The sequence below is a fragment of the Adiantum capillus-veneris genome, chromosome 3, assembly GCF_014529385.1.
Source record: "Adiantum capillus-veneris isolate H3 chromosome 3, ASM1452938v2, whole genome shotgun sequence".
Taxonomy (NCBI): Eukaryota; Viridiplantae; Streptophyta; class Polypodiopsida; order Polypodiales; family Pteridaceae; genus Adiantum; species Adiantum capillus-veneris.
Window position 1 is genome coordinate 152,881,144 of NC_140933.1, and position 13,781 is coordinate 152,894,924.

Sequence of the window (13,781 nt, forward strand, 5' to 3'; positions counted from 1 at the left end):
TCACTTTTTCTACTCAAGTGTCATTAAGTTTATGATTAAAACATGAACACCCTGACTTATCCTCGCGACCCTATCAAATGGTTCCCTCCTCATGTATGCCAAAATACATATTGTTTTCCATACACAACTTGAGCACTCGTCAAGCCAAATTCTTGAGAAAATAATGGATGGACTTTCTGACTTCAATTCATGCCAAGGGGAGTAGCCTCTCTTCAAATTTCCACAATTTGCCCTATTAAGTTCTCATTGACTCTAGGAACAAAACAAGGCTCATATATCCTCAAATTGAGCACAAACTCGTCCATCTTTCGATGCAAATGGCTTTGAGTAGCCTGTCTTCAAATTTCCACAACTTGCCCTATTAAGTTTTCATTGCCTCTAGGGACAACAAGGCTCATATATTCTCAAATTGAGCACAAACTCATCTATCTTTCAATGCAAATGGCTTTGAGTTTTGTTGCAACACACAAACTGAAGTTCTCATTGCCTCTAGGAACAAAACAACACATATATTCTCAAATTGAGCACAAACTCATCTATCTATCAATGCAAATAGCTTTCAACAAGCAAGTAAATAAAACATGAACCCACTAAAAAATTGAAAAGATGAAATGGACACAACTTAATACCCTACATCAGTACACAACTTAATACTCCACATCAGTACACAAGAGGCTACATACTTTCTTCACCACCATCTTGCAAGGATGCATATGTATACTGATTTTTCCTTTGGCCCTTCATGAATTCCTTTAGTGTTGTGACTGTCTGATGAATATGGCTACTAACATATATACTAGTAAATACAAAAAAAAAAGCATATAACTCTGAATATGGAGGGTCACGAAGTAGTAAACTCTCAGCTATAAATTTGGAATATTTGTTGAACGTATCAGTTCACTCATTGACAACTAGGATCTCTTGCTAGCATCAGCAATGGAGGAATCTCTACCTTTCTCATTGTTGAGCTTGAACTCCAGAGAGGAAAGCTGCCACACACAAACGCAACACACTTTCAGAAAGTTGACTAAACCAAACATAACCAACCTTCTTGAAATTCGAATATACACATGCATGGCCATTGCAACGAGATTCGAGACCTTGGCAACAAAAAATGCATATGCTATCTCATTTTCAACTCTCTGTTGCACTATCCTTTATAACCCCAATTCTACACCACGACCAAGTCATGGCTCAGATGGCTAGGGAGAACATTGTTATGTTTGTAGCTAGGAATATTGGTCTCTTTGTTGGCAAGGTGCAACGCCCGGAAGGGAGGATTAGAGCCAACCTTCCACCCCCACCAAACCTTCATCAAAATAAAGGACCCTCCACAATTAAGAGGGCCCTTTTATGTGGTATTTACATGCCCATAAACCAGTGAATAAGGCAATGGTCTCACAATGCATAGTTATCGTAACTGATGCATGTGTGACCACATCCTAACTAGTAAACCCCTTTTTGACATGGTGACCCCCTATTAGAGGGTGGATGAAGCAATGAAGGAGCCCCCAGAACCTCACAGCCAGAAGTTTGTGTTGGACGGTGTTTAAAAATCTAGAGCTCCTATAAGCTTGCAATTGAACCTATGGAAAGCCCTCCCAAAACACCCTTAGAGCGCCTGAGCGCCTATCGGAGCAGGCAGAGAGAGAGAGAGAGAGAGAGAGAGAGAGAGAGAGAGAGAGAGAGAGAGAGAGAGAGAGAGAGAGAAAAGAAGAAGAAGAAGATTGTTTTAATATCATAGGAAACTATCCTTAAAGATCTATCCGACGAGGAGAGTTGAACTCAAGACCTGTTATTCAAGAAGAGAGAGAGAGAGAGAGAGAGAGAGAGAGAGAGAGAGAGAGAGAGAGAGAGAGAGAGAGAGAGAGAGAGAGAGAGAGAGAGAGAGAGAGAGAGAGAGAGATGAAACAAAATGATATATTAACGTCTTCAAAAGGCCAAATTGACCTATGAGACCAAAGTGGTGAATTTGATAGTGTCTAAGTACCGAAAAGAAAAGACTAAATGGTACGAAAAGAAAGGGTACTAAAAAAGATATTGTAACACCCTTAACTGTTGGAAGTGGTCCCCAAAGGTTGGTCTAACGGTAAGGCTTTGGCCTCTCAACCTACAAGTTGTGGGTTCAAATCCCCCGTTCGGTCACCTCTAGAGGGACACCTTGTGCTCACCTTGTGTTCACTTTGTTAGGGCTCTTGCCCTTGGACACTGGAGTGCATCCTCCTCCTCCTGGGGTGGGTCATCCGAGGAGGAGGTTCCCAACTGGTTGCTATGAGTTCTCTCTGTCGTTCCCAGCACGTGGTGCATCAATTAGGTGGCCATGGTGATGCCTGTGCGTGGCTCTTGCCCGATGATACGCGGCCTTGCCCGATTATGTAACATGGCTAATATTTGGAAGGGATAAGCACCTCCCCCTGTAGGCCCTCTGGTGTGTCGAAAAAAAAAAACAATTGGAAGTGAGATGCGTAGCTAACTAGAACTGTGTAGGGTACAAGTAATAGTTGATACAATGAGTGATACAATCTCAACAAAGGTGACACCATCGGTCGTTGGTAGATCTCATCAATATCCTCCATGGTCAAGACTATGACTAGGCATCTCGCATGCCGAGCTAGATTGGTCTCGATCCTCTGCTACAGCCTCTGTCGATGCTGTGAAGCTCCTCGCAGTCGTGGGTGTTTGGATTTCCTTAGCTCAATCGGTCAATCAATCAGCGTGCCTCTGGTGCTGGTGAGATCTGAGCTCTGCTGTGAGAGCTGCTCCTCAAGCTGCCCCATCTAAACAAATTTATAATCTACCTCTGAGACTGGCTCTCCTCTAATCTCCTCAACAGGCGCTCTCTGTGTCTGCGTAGCTCTGGTAAAAACAGTCCAAGGCATCTCTGGTCCTAGTATCTCATGACTAGAAAGTGGTCCAAAACTCTCTCTGAATAGGTACTGAAGTGGCCACATATCTCATAGTATACCGGGAAATTCCATCTGTAGTGCAGCTCTGTCTCTGGCTCCAAATGGCACAAATAACATATCTTGACCTTCGCTGGTACTCCTCCAAATCTACAAGTCTCAACCTGACGCTGATGTGAAAATGTGCATATCTGACCAAGAGCACACCGTATCCCATGAGACAAGTGTGTATCAATGTATCTGAGTCACGGGGACGTGGCAACTGTTAACTATGTCACGAGGACGTGGCAACTACTAACTTTAGTTGTTGGTTTCTTTCCAATGGGTTTTATTTTATTTTTGAGACCCTCTTCTTGAAGTAGCAAACGGTTGGACATTGCATGGCCAATGTGAATGGTGGTTTCACCCGCAGATGGGTAGTGGTCGACACTGGAATTCGTATGGTAAGAGAATGTCTAGGCTCAGAGCAAGATCATATAGGTTCCCGTTATGTGGGTTCATGCGCGATTGCCGAGGCAAGAGCCTCTTGCACAGGTACTGGATTAGCTAGCAGCTAATCCCCTGCAGGTACAGGTCAATTCGGAGAGGTTTCACATGAGAAATCTCGTCCGATTCAAAGGGCAAGTAGCCCTATAGGTGCGGGAGCTCGAGGTCTTGCTACAGATGTGACCGGCACGCGAAACAGAGCCCAAAACAGGGAATTACAGCCTGCTGTGTATTTTTGCAGGTTTAGGGTTTCGGCCCTAAACGGATCCTAATACCCCTAGGAGGTTCGGGGACGCGAGGGGACCGCTGTACAGGAGAATTGGCGCATTCGGGGCAGAAAACAGAGAATTCAACGTGCTGCAGATTCTCACCAGGTTTTGCAAAGTGTCCGTATGCATCGGGAAAGTCATCTATTGCGTGGGGATACTGACTGTGAAGCGTCCTAGTACAGTTATGCTGCCGAAATCGGGCTAGAATAGGCGTTTCTTAGCCTAGATCGTGCAGGGCAGCTCGTAGGAGATCACAGGTTTTATTCCCTCTGTTAAAGAATAAAGAAATACTGAAAGGGGCGCCAATTTTGGGGCCTACAGGTTGTCGGCGTCTGCTCACAGCATTCTAGCTTCCGAGCCGTGTGTGTACTTAGGTTCTAATCCCCGTTAACAGGTTACCTTTGCAAAGTACTCTGTGTGTGTGTGTGTGTGTGTCTAAAGTAAAGAATTTCAGGTGAAAGTCAACGCCTACCGCCCCACGGGCCGGTTTCATGGTTCCATTGCCGGAACATCAATCACTTTTTTCTTAAAGAGTGAGTCTGGATTGTTTTGGGTAAAGACACAGAGTGCAAGAACGCGGGATTACATTATGGCCGAGAAGGGGAAGGGCATTATGGAAGAGGGTTCCTCTTCAAAGGACAGGCAGGAGATCCCTATTTGTTTCGAGATTGGCGAGAGCTCACGGCCACGTCAGTCTGTACCTCCTGTCAATGTGAATGTCCCTCCAGTAATACAGGGCTTTATGACTGGGCAACTTGAGGATGATGCGTTCTAGACTCAGTTAGTTGCCGAGGTGAATGTCTTTTCGCAGCTGGTGCAGAATCCAAGGTTTATGGAGTTCTTGCAAGCGCCACCAGTGCAACAACAAAATAGGCAACCTACGCCGCGTACGGAGCTTGTTGAGGCTCAAGCCCAGGTACTTCATGCGGTTCAGGAGGATAGGGAACACTCACATGTTGTGGAGTCAGGGGCTCCAAAACAGGTTCCTCCCGTGCTTGAACACGTGGCTAGAACGCCTATTCCACAGGTTATGCCAGTTCAGCCCGCCACCTTTCAGAGCCAGCATGCTGTCTTGAATGGACAGGGAACTGGATACCAAGCAATGCACTCAGTTTTTCCACCACCCACGGTACATCTTGGGTATTTCGGGGGTGAATCAGTGTTCCAAAGTATGGCTGGTTATGCGCTTGGAAGTCAGCCGTACATACCAGGAACAGTGTTTGGGGGTATGCAAGGCATCATACCAAACCCCATGTATGGTAGTATCGGCATGCAGCAGGGTTTTCAGAGCAACGACGGCCAGTTTGGGGTGCCACGGGGTCATTTTGGCATGGCTGGTTTTTCTGGACAGCAGCCAGATATGCACCTCTGACGCAAAATGTGAATGGCCAAGATGTGCCGATCATGCCTACTACAATGCCCATGTTGCAGACCATTCCATATGACAACTTGGGGGCACTGGAAAAGCCGAAGGCTTACAAAGAAGGTGGTGCAGCTGTGAAGTTCAGTACTTTCAGTGGCTTCGAGGATAAGACAAAGGCTCTCACTTTCCTTCAGCAGTTTGGTACAGCTTATGCGGGAGGGAATTTTACAGAGGCCTCGAAGGTCAAGAAAGCTGCCACTTTCTTAAAGGACAATGCGCTTACATGGTGGACGACATTGTTAATGCAAGGACAGGCACCCGCCACTTGGGTTTACTTCAAGCAAATGTTTGCATCTGCTTGGCTGTCAAATGAATTTGAAGCCGACGTCATGACAGATTGGCACCAGCTTACTTCAGCTTCGTGCAAGAGCTTGCTGGAGTATAATAGGAGGTTTTGTAAAGCGTTACTCTCAGTGACCTCCTACAGATTTGTGCCATTGACAGAGCAGATAGAGAAGTACTATTGTGGGTTGCCTAAAGGGCTTCGCGATTACTGTACAAAGAACAGAGTGGCTATCCTCACTTAGCTTATGGAAGTTGTGAACACTGGTCTTGCCTTGTTGAAAGGAGAGGACAGTGGGTTTCCCAGTAATGAGAAAGGAGGGCAACAAAAGAAAAATTCAGCGAAGAAGCCCTTTGTGAAAACGGCTCCTAATGCATCACAGGGGTTAGAAAAGGCCACCAAAGACAAGGATTCAACCGGGACTTCTAGAGCGCAGGCAAAGAAACAAAAAAGGAAGCCTTTGATGCACAAGTCGCTCGAGGAAAAGAAGGTCCTAATGGCTGAGAACAAATGCTTTATATGCGAGCAGTCTGGTCACTTTGCTACTAATTGTCCACAAAGGAAAAGACCAGCTAATTTAGAGGATAAAGAAGACCAGAAAGGCAAGAAGCCTAAACCCACGGCAGGTTTAGTGCCAGACATGGTGGGTGACGGGCCCAACACAGATGCCAGCGAGTTATGTTAAGTCAGGGATCAGACGGCACTCATCTTCTTTGATCTAGGTGCCAAAAAAGTCAACTTTATCTCACCAGAGTTAGCTATAAAGCTGGGCATCAGAGTTGAAGAGATGGGGTACACAGCAGAGGCAGGGTCGGCATGTCTTGGCTACTCAGAGTGTGTTACTCTCATCATTGGAAAACTCCGTCTGCATATTCAGTCGTATGTGGACACAGAAGAGTTCTACATCATGCCGCTGGAAGGTTGTGACGCCTTGTTGGGGATCCTGTGGATGTTCCGAGTGCATGGAGTCTTGGATGCCTACAACAAAAAGATCATTGTACAGCATAGGGACAAAACTCACATCTTGGATGTAAAGCTTAAAGGAGAGTTAGTCCCTATTGTATCTGCTTCTGCTATCACTTCTATAATAAAGAATCATCTTTCTATGTACTTGATTTTTGCACGTGGTGTCTCAGATAGTGATTAGTCAAATTTATCTGTGTTAGATAAAGAAAGGTCAGCATTTTTGCAAATATTTAGTGACTGTTTTTCTGATTCATTACCGTCGCAATTGCCGCCAGAGAGACCTGAGGACCATCGGATAGATTTGGTGCCAGGGTGTAGCCCACCAAATAGACCTCCCTATTAGTGCAGCGCAACAGAAAGAGATTATGGGCCAGATTGAGGAGTTATTAGAGAAGGGGCTGATTCAACCTAGTTCTTCACCCTTTTGCTCCCCAATGCTCCTAGTGCAGAAGAAGGATGGCTCATGGCGCATGTGTATTGATTACCGTGCGTTGAATAAGAATACCATCAAGAATAGGTTTCCTATTCCTAGAATTGATGATATTCTCGATTGTTTAGAGGATGCTGCAATTTTCAGCAGGATAGACCTTAAGAGTGGGTACCATCAGATTCGTATAAGGCTAGAGGATGTGCACAAGAGAACGGCATTTGGTCTTTATGAGTTTCTAGTGATGCCGTTTGGGCTAACAAATGCTCCTGCCATGTTCAACCGAATGATGGACCGGATTTTCCGCTCGCATCAACAGTTTGTTGGGATGTTCTTCGATGAAATGATAGTGTATTCGAAGAATGAAGAGGAGCATAGGCGTCACTTGACCATTGTGTTCGAAGAGCTGCACAGCCATAGGTTACTTGTCAATCCTAAGAAAAGTGAATTCTTCCTCAAAGAGATCTGCTTTCTTGGCTACATAGTCTCAAAGGATGGTGTTAGAATGGATCTCGCAAAGGTCGAAGCTATCAAGACATGGCCAGACTTGCAGACTGTGCACGATGTCATTCCTACTATAGAAGGTTTATCAGAAATTTTGCAGAGATAGCATCACCTCTTCACGCATTGCAAAAGAAAGAGGTCAATTTCAGATGGACCCAAAAAGAGATTTCAGCTTTAAGTCTCTTGAAGGAAAAGTTGACTTCAGATCTAGTAATTGTTTTACCAGATCTCAGGAAGTCATTTGTGGTCCAGTGTGACGCGTGTGGCAGTAGCATCGGAGCAGTGCTAATGAAAGATGGACGGGTAGTAGCTTATGAAAGCCGAATTTTACAAGGGCCAGAGAGGACTATGCAAGTCTATGAGAAAGAGCTCTTGGCCGTGATTCATGCGCTTTCTAGCTGGAAGCACTACCTCTTAGGTGCTGATTTTGTTGTCCAAACAGATCATCAGACCTTGCGATACTTCTTGACACAGTCAAAGTTATCCGAAAAGCATATGCGATGGGCAAACATTCTTTCCATGTTCCACTTCCAGATTATGCATGTGGAAGGCAAGAAGAATGTTGTGGTTGATGCGTTATCAAGAAAGCCACAAATTTCAGCTATGTCAATACCTTATCATCATGAGCTAGATGACATGAAGGAACAGTATACTACTGATGAAGATTTTGCAAGGATCTTTGAACAATTACAAGAAGGGCAACATCACGAGCACTACCTCCTCAGAGATGGGTTTATGATGATGCATGGCAGACTTTGTGTCACTAGGCCACTGCGACATAAAGTCATGGAAGAGAGTCATGTCCCACCGTATGCAGGGCATCGTGGCATTGATGCAATAGTTAAAGCGGTAGAGACATTCTTCTATTGGCCTACCTTGAGGAGAGATGTGGATGCCTTTGTGCGAGAATGCATAGTTTGCCAAAAGGTCAAGTTTTACAGGCAAAAGGCACCAGGGTTGTTACAACCACTGCTGATTCTGGATAAGCCATGGGAAAGCATTGCTATGGACTTTATCTTTGATCTTCATAGAACGCCAACAGGGAATGATGGTATATGGACCATTATCTGTAGGTTCAGCAAGTAGGCCCATTTTATCCCTGTCAGGAAGAAGATAAAATCGATCAGATGGCACGCTTGTTCATGTACAATGTGTTTAAGTACCATGGTATGCCAAAATCGATTATCAGTGATCGTGATCCTCGCATGACCAGTTTATTCTGGAGAGGATTGTTTGAGAACATGGGCACTACGCTCAAGTTCTCATCTTCGTTTCATTCACAAACTGATGGACAGTCAAAAGTGGCTAATTCTACTGTCTTAGATCTGCTGAAATGCTATGTGTCAGATAATAAGGGCAAGTGGGAACAGTATTTGCCTATGCTTGAGTATGCGTAAAATAATACGGTGCATTCGTCTACTGGCAAAGCACCTTTTGAGATTGTTGAAGGCAGCAAAAAGGTTCCTCCCATTTTGCATACAAAGGACAAGATCTTTGAGGCAGATCGATATGTTGAGAACATGGATGAGATGTATAAGAAAATTAAAGTTGCCTTGGAGAAGACTCAGGCAAAGCAGAAAAAGACCGCTGATCGTCACCGTCGTGAATTGCTGTTATCACTTGGTGATTGGGTTCTGTTAAGGTTTGAAAAGGCAAGGTTAAAGAAGATGAAGGGCAAGGAACGAATGTTTCCTAAGCTCAGTATGCGTTACTATGGGCCTTTTCAAGTGCTTGACAAGATCAGCGATGTGGCTTACAGGCTGAAATTGCCTGATGCATGGAAGATTCATAATGCGTTTCACGTGAGTCTTCTAAGACCCTTCGTGGGTGATGTGCCAGAAGATAAGCCAGATGAGGATCAACCAGAAGTTGAGGAACTTGATGAGATTCTGGTACCTGAGCAAGTTTTGGCACATAAGGACAGAAAAGTTAAAGGACAAGTTGCAAGACGCTATTTGGTGAAGTTCAAGAACTATCCGCCTATGGATGCAAAGTGGATGGAAGAGCATGAACTGTCAGAGTCACCAAATGTATTGCAGCTTTACCTTGAAGCCTTTGGGTTACAGCCTACTTATGCCCCAACCCAACGTGTGCAAAGGAGGGGTAATGATAGAGCTAGTACATCAAATGTACATATGAATTCAGTGTAATAGATGGAAATGAAAAAAGTATGAAGGTCTCATTAAGTCATATATATCTATGTGTTATGACCTTTCTTGCGGATACATGCGATGATAAAAGAGTGTTGATAGCACAAGATCATCAGTGGCATGTATTTATGGTATGCAATCGAGGACATTTGCGATTTCAAGAGGGGGGTATGTCACGGGGACGTGGCAACTGTTAACTATGTCACAAGGACGTGGCAACTGCTAACTTTAGTTGTTGGTTTATTTCCAATGGGTTTTGTTTTATTTTTGAGACCCTCTTCTTGAAGTAGCAAACGGTCGGACATTGCATGGCCAATGTGAACGGTAGTTTCACCCGCAGATGGGTAGTGGTCGGCACTGGAATTCGTTTGGTAAGAGGATGTCTAGGCTCAGAGCAAGATCATATAGGTCCCCCTGTCGCACTTAGCAAGTTGGTGGATACTAGGAAGTGAACTCAATAAAGGCCTAAAGTTAAGGTGTGACTACATACAGAAAGTATCCGACAGTTGGGCCACATTGCACTTTTGGATGCGGTCCCAATGAGGATAGATGGTCAGACGACCACAGGGAGCCCAACAAAATCATTTCCTAAAATTTAGGAAACTGCTATTTTGGGCCACGAAATGTGTTCGCGTCATTACCTCCGGTATGACTAGGGGAACACTTTACAACTCTGCCGCGAAGTTAACTGGGCGACCAGTCGGGAGATTTTTAAGCGGCGAACCCGAAACGGGAAAATGCTTGTAAATGCACCAAGTGTCAATTTTTCATGCACTTTCCTCCTACAGAAAAAAGGGCACTGATTTTTAAGCTGGGAAGAGGCCTCATTTGCTCTCTGTCACACAGGTTAAGAGCTATGGAGTGCTTCCTTTCCCTCTTATGTATAGTGCGGTGCCAGGAGTGATGCCTGCACGCTACGCACTGCTCTCTCTCTCCCCTATGAGCAGTATGTTATGCCCCTCTAGTGGGCTTTTCATTTGACCGATGTACAGTTAACTATGTGGGTTCATGCGCGATTGCCGAGGCAAGAGCCTCTTGCACAGGTACTGGATTAGCTAGCGGCTAATCCCCCGCAGGAACAGGTGAATTCGGAGAGGTTTCACGTGAGAAATCTCGTCCGATTCAAAGGGCAAGTAGCCCTACAGGTGCGGGAGCTCGAGATCTTGCTACAGATGCGACCGGCACGCGAAACAGAGCCCAAAACAGGGAATTATAGCCTGTTGTGTATTTTTGCAGGTTTAGGGTTTCTGCCCTAAACGGACCCTAATACCCCCAGGAGGTTCGGGGACGCCAAGGGACCGCTATACAGGTGAACTAGAGCATTCGGGGCAGAAAACAGAGAATTCAGCGTGCTGCAGATTCTCGCCAGGTTTTGCAAAGTGTCCGTATGCGTTGGGAAAGTCATCTATTGCGTGGGGATACTGACTGTGAAACGTCCTAGTACAGTTATGCTGCCAAAATCGGGCCAGAACAGGTGTTTCTTAGCCTAGATTGTGCAGGGCAGCTTGTAGGAGATCACAGGTTTTATTCCCTCTGTTAAAGAATAAAGAAATATGAAAGGGGCGCCAATTTTGGGGCCTACAGGTTATCGGCGTCTGCTCGGAGCATTCTAGCTTCCAAGCCGTGTGTGTACTTAGGTTCTAATCCCCGTTACAGGTTACCTTTGCAAAGTACTCTGTGTGTGTGTCTAAAGTAAAGAATTTCGGGTGAAAGCCAACGCCTACTGCCCCACGGGCCGGTTTCAATCTGAGCCTAATCACAAAGCCATCCTCCGTGAGTTGGAGAAGATGCTCTCTATAGATATTAGAAAGCCATCTTCGTGCCCAACCCCCGTGTCGATTGGATCCATGTCCTCCTAATATCTAATTGAATCAAGTCTTGACGGGTCAGTCTAGTGATCTATGACACTATGAGAGTCAAAGTACTGGAAGGGGGCCAATCTGTCCATGCTGAAACCATGTAAATGAAACCATGATGTCATTTTTTTTCCATACCAGCAGGCTGGATCCCCCTGCTGCGCTAGCTGTCAAGAGGACTCAAGGGCTAGCCAAGCATATCTGTCTTTGGGGAAGTCCCATAAATTGTGTATAAAGGAGACTCATCTAGTAAGTGCCTCGACCATTAGGGGAGGTGCGGCCAACCCAGCTCGAATAATCTTATGTGGAACTGAAGCCTTGGCTCTAATCATCCGAGAGATGATAAAAACCAAAGGCCTCTCTATCCATTAGTGCTATCATATCTTCCATAATCAATTGAGGGTCCCCATATCTGAACTCCATACAATGTAGTTGAAGCCGTCAGAGTGTCAAAAAACCAGAGTTTTGTTCGAGGTTCCTGAAACTGCACCTGCAAATATATCCTCTCCAATGCCCCCAATGTTGCATAAGCTCTGGTCATTCTAGTCTCTGCTGCAAACATTGGCCCATTGAAGATTACCCCAAGGTAGGTGTATGTATCTGTATACTCCACTAGCTCATGACCATAGGTAAATGTGGAGGTTGACCTCGTGACCCACTGCGGTCTGGTGTTAAACACCATAATCTTGGTTTTGCCAAATTCAATAGACGATCCACTATCATGAGCAAAACGCATGTAAAACATCCAAGCGACGCTGCATCCCCTCGGGATTCAGAGATCAACATAATATCATCAGCATATAACAAGGATGGGATCCATGTCCCTCCCAATTGTGCTCCTCTATCACCATTCCTCTCAATGTGATCAGAAACCTCATCTGCATACATACCAAATAGCATAGGAGATAAGGGGTAGCCCTATTTCACTCTGATAATGGAGTGAACCAAAGCAGATATTCCCTCTAGAGTGCGTACATGCACTACTGACCTGTATAAAGCCATGATCCCCCAAATCAACTCTGCGGGTATCCCCATCTCTTGTAATTTGTGCATCAATCTGGCTTTGGGCACTGTGTCAAATGCTTTGTAGAAATCCACAAAGCTACACCAACAAGTCTAGGTCCAATTGTGAGGTCTTGAATACCGGAGATAAAGCTCGGCTGAGCCATAACATAATCCACTGTGTTGCCCCATTTCTGTGGGGAAAACAAGTGAAGCCAGTTGCTGCGGGAAATCTCTGTAAGCTATTAGGGATGGCAAGTCCATGTGCACTCCCCTTCTCCGTCAGGCACCTCCCATACTCTGTATACTCCTCATCGTGTGAACCTCTCTCAAGTCCCATATCACTGACATCCAACTCTCTCAGCATCTCCTCTGAGGTAGTATAGAAAACTGGCTGGTGATGACCTGTTTGGGCATTGAAATCCCCCAAAAAGATAATGTCACCATCCCTCGAAAACTCCCATACATCATCTAACAACACAGAGAATGGCAACCGCCCTCTGGGTGAAGCATAAACTGATGTGCTGGGAGAAAAATAACATATAGTAATGTAAAGGAATCTACTATTCTCAGTGTAACAGGACGGGCACCGAACTGAAAGAGATGTATGACACACGAGACAGGGAGTGGCGGAGTTCAACCCCAAGAGAGCACTGGCCCCAAACCTTGGCGCCCCTTTCGGTGTTTCTTTATATTGCTTGAATCCAGTACAACACCGGTACTTCATCCTCTACACCTTCTCCAAGAAGCATGCCAGAGAATGAGCCCTTGGCTCATATTTGAAGGCCCTTGGCCAATAAAAAGCAATTACATGAAGAGAATCAAACTCTAGAAGCAACTAGGCCAAAAGCTGCCAGCGCGTTTTACAGAAATCTGTACAGCTGCCACGTCGTCAGCGTAAAACGTGAAAACCCGTACAAGTGCCACGTCTGCATGTCAGCGCGTTTTGCACGTTGTCCGTACAGTAGTGACACGTCATCGTTTCTCTACGCAATACTTGTGTGTGTGTGTGGATCTTCCTTTATCTTTAGGTCACTTGGGCCCCATCGGACGGGTACCCATAAGTTGGTGGGAACTTCTTCTGCTTTACACATCAGCAGTTTGTGACATCCTCCTTCTTGAAAGAAAGTAATCGTCCGTGATTACAACATATCTACAAAAAAACTCAAGTTAGCTCAAAAATTTTCAAGAGTCATTCCAAGGGACATTCGGAGGGACAGTTAGTTTTCTCATTCCAAATTGGAGCTCTTGATATCCTTGATCGTTGGCTTCCCGAAAAAATCTCAAATAAGGAGTATATTCTCATTCCAAATCGGAGCTTTTGATATTCCGGCGTAGTAAAATTAGATATCACACCCAAACCGCGCTAATCTCCAACAGGTGTCTTGATACACTAAAATTACATACCCATGCAATCTCATCCAATTAGGAATATTTCAGTGGTTGGCACATCACAATGCAATATAAATGCTCCACATATGCATGTTAAAAGACATACAAACATAAAGAGGT

The 13,781-nt window shown here is 45.1% G+C and overlaps 1 protein-coding gene across 3 annotated transcripts in view; it reads right to left on the reverse strand.

Moving 5' to 3' along the window:
- Positions 1–604: 604 nt before the first annotated feature.
- LOC147461969 (uncharacterized) overlaps positions 605–13,781 on the reverse strand; it is a 75,849-nt gene continuing 62,672 nt past the window's right edge. For all 3 annotated transcript variants that reach the window (XM_086502223.1, XM_086502231.1, XM_086502218.1), the window contains one exon: positions 605–989. In XM_086502223.1, coding sequence (XP_086358349.1) covers positions 912–989 — 78 coding nt within the window. In that variant the 3' untranslated portion in view covers positions 605–911. The remainder of the gene's footprint in view (positions 990–13,781) is intronic.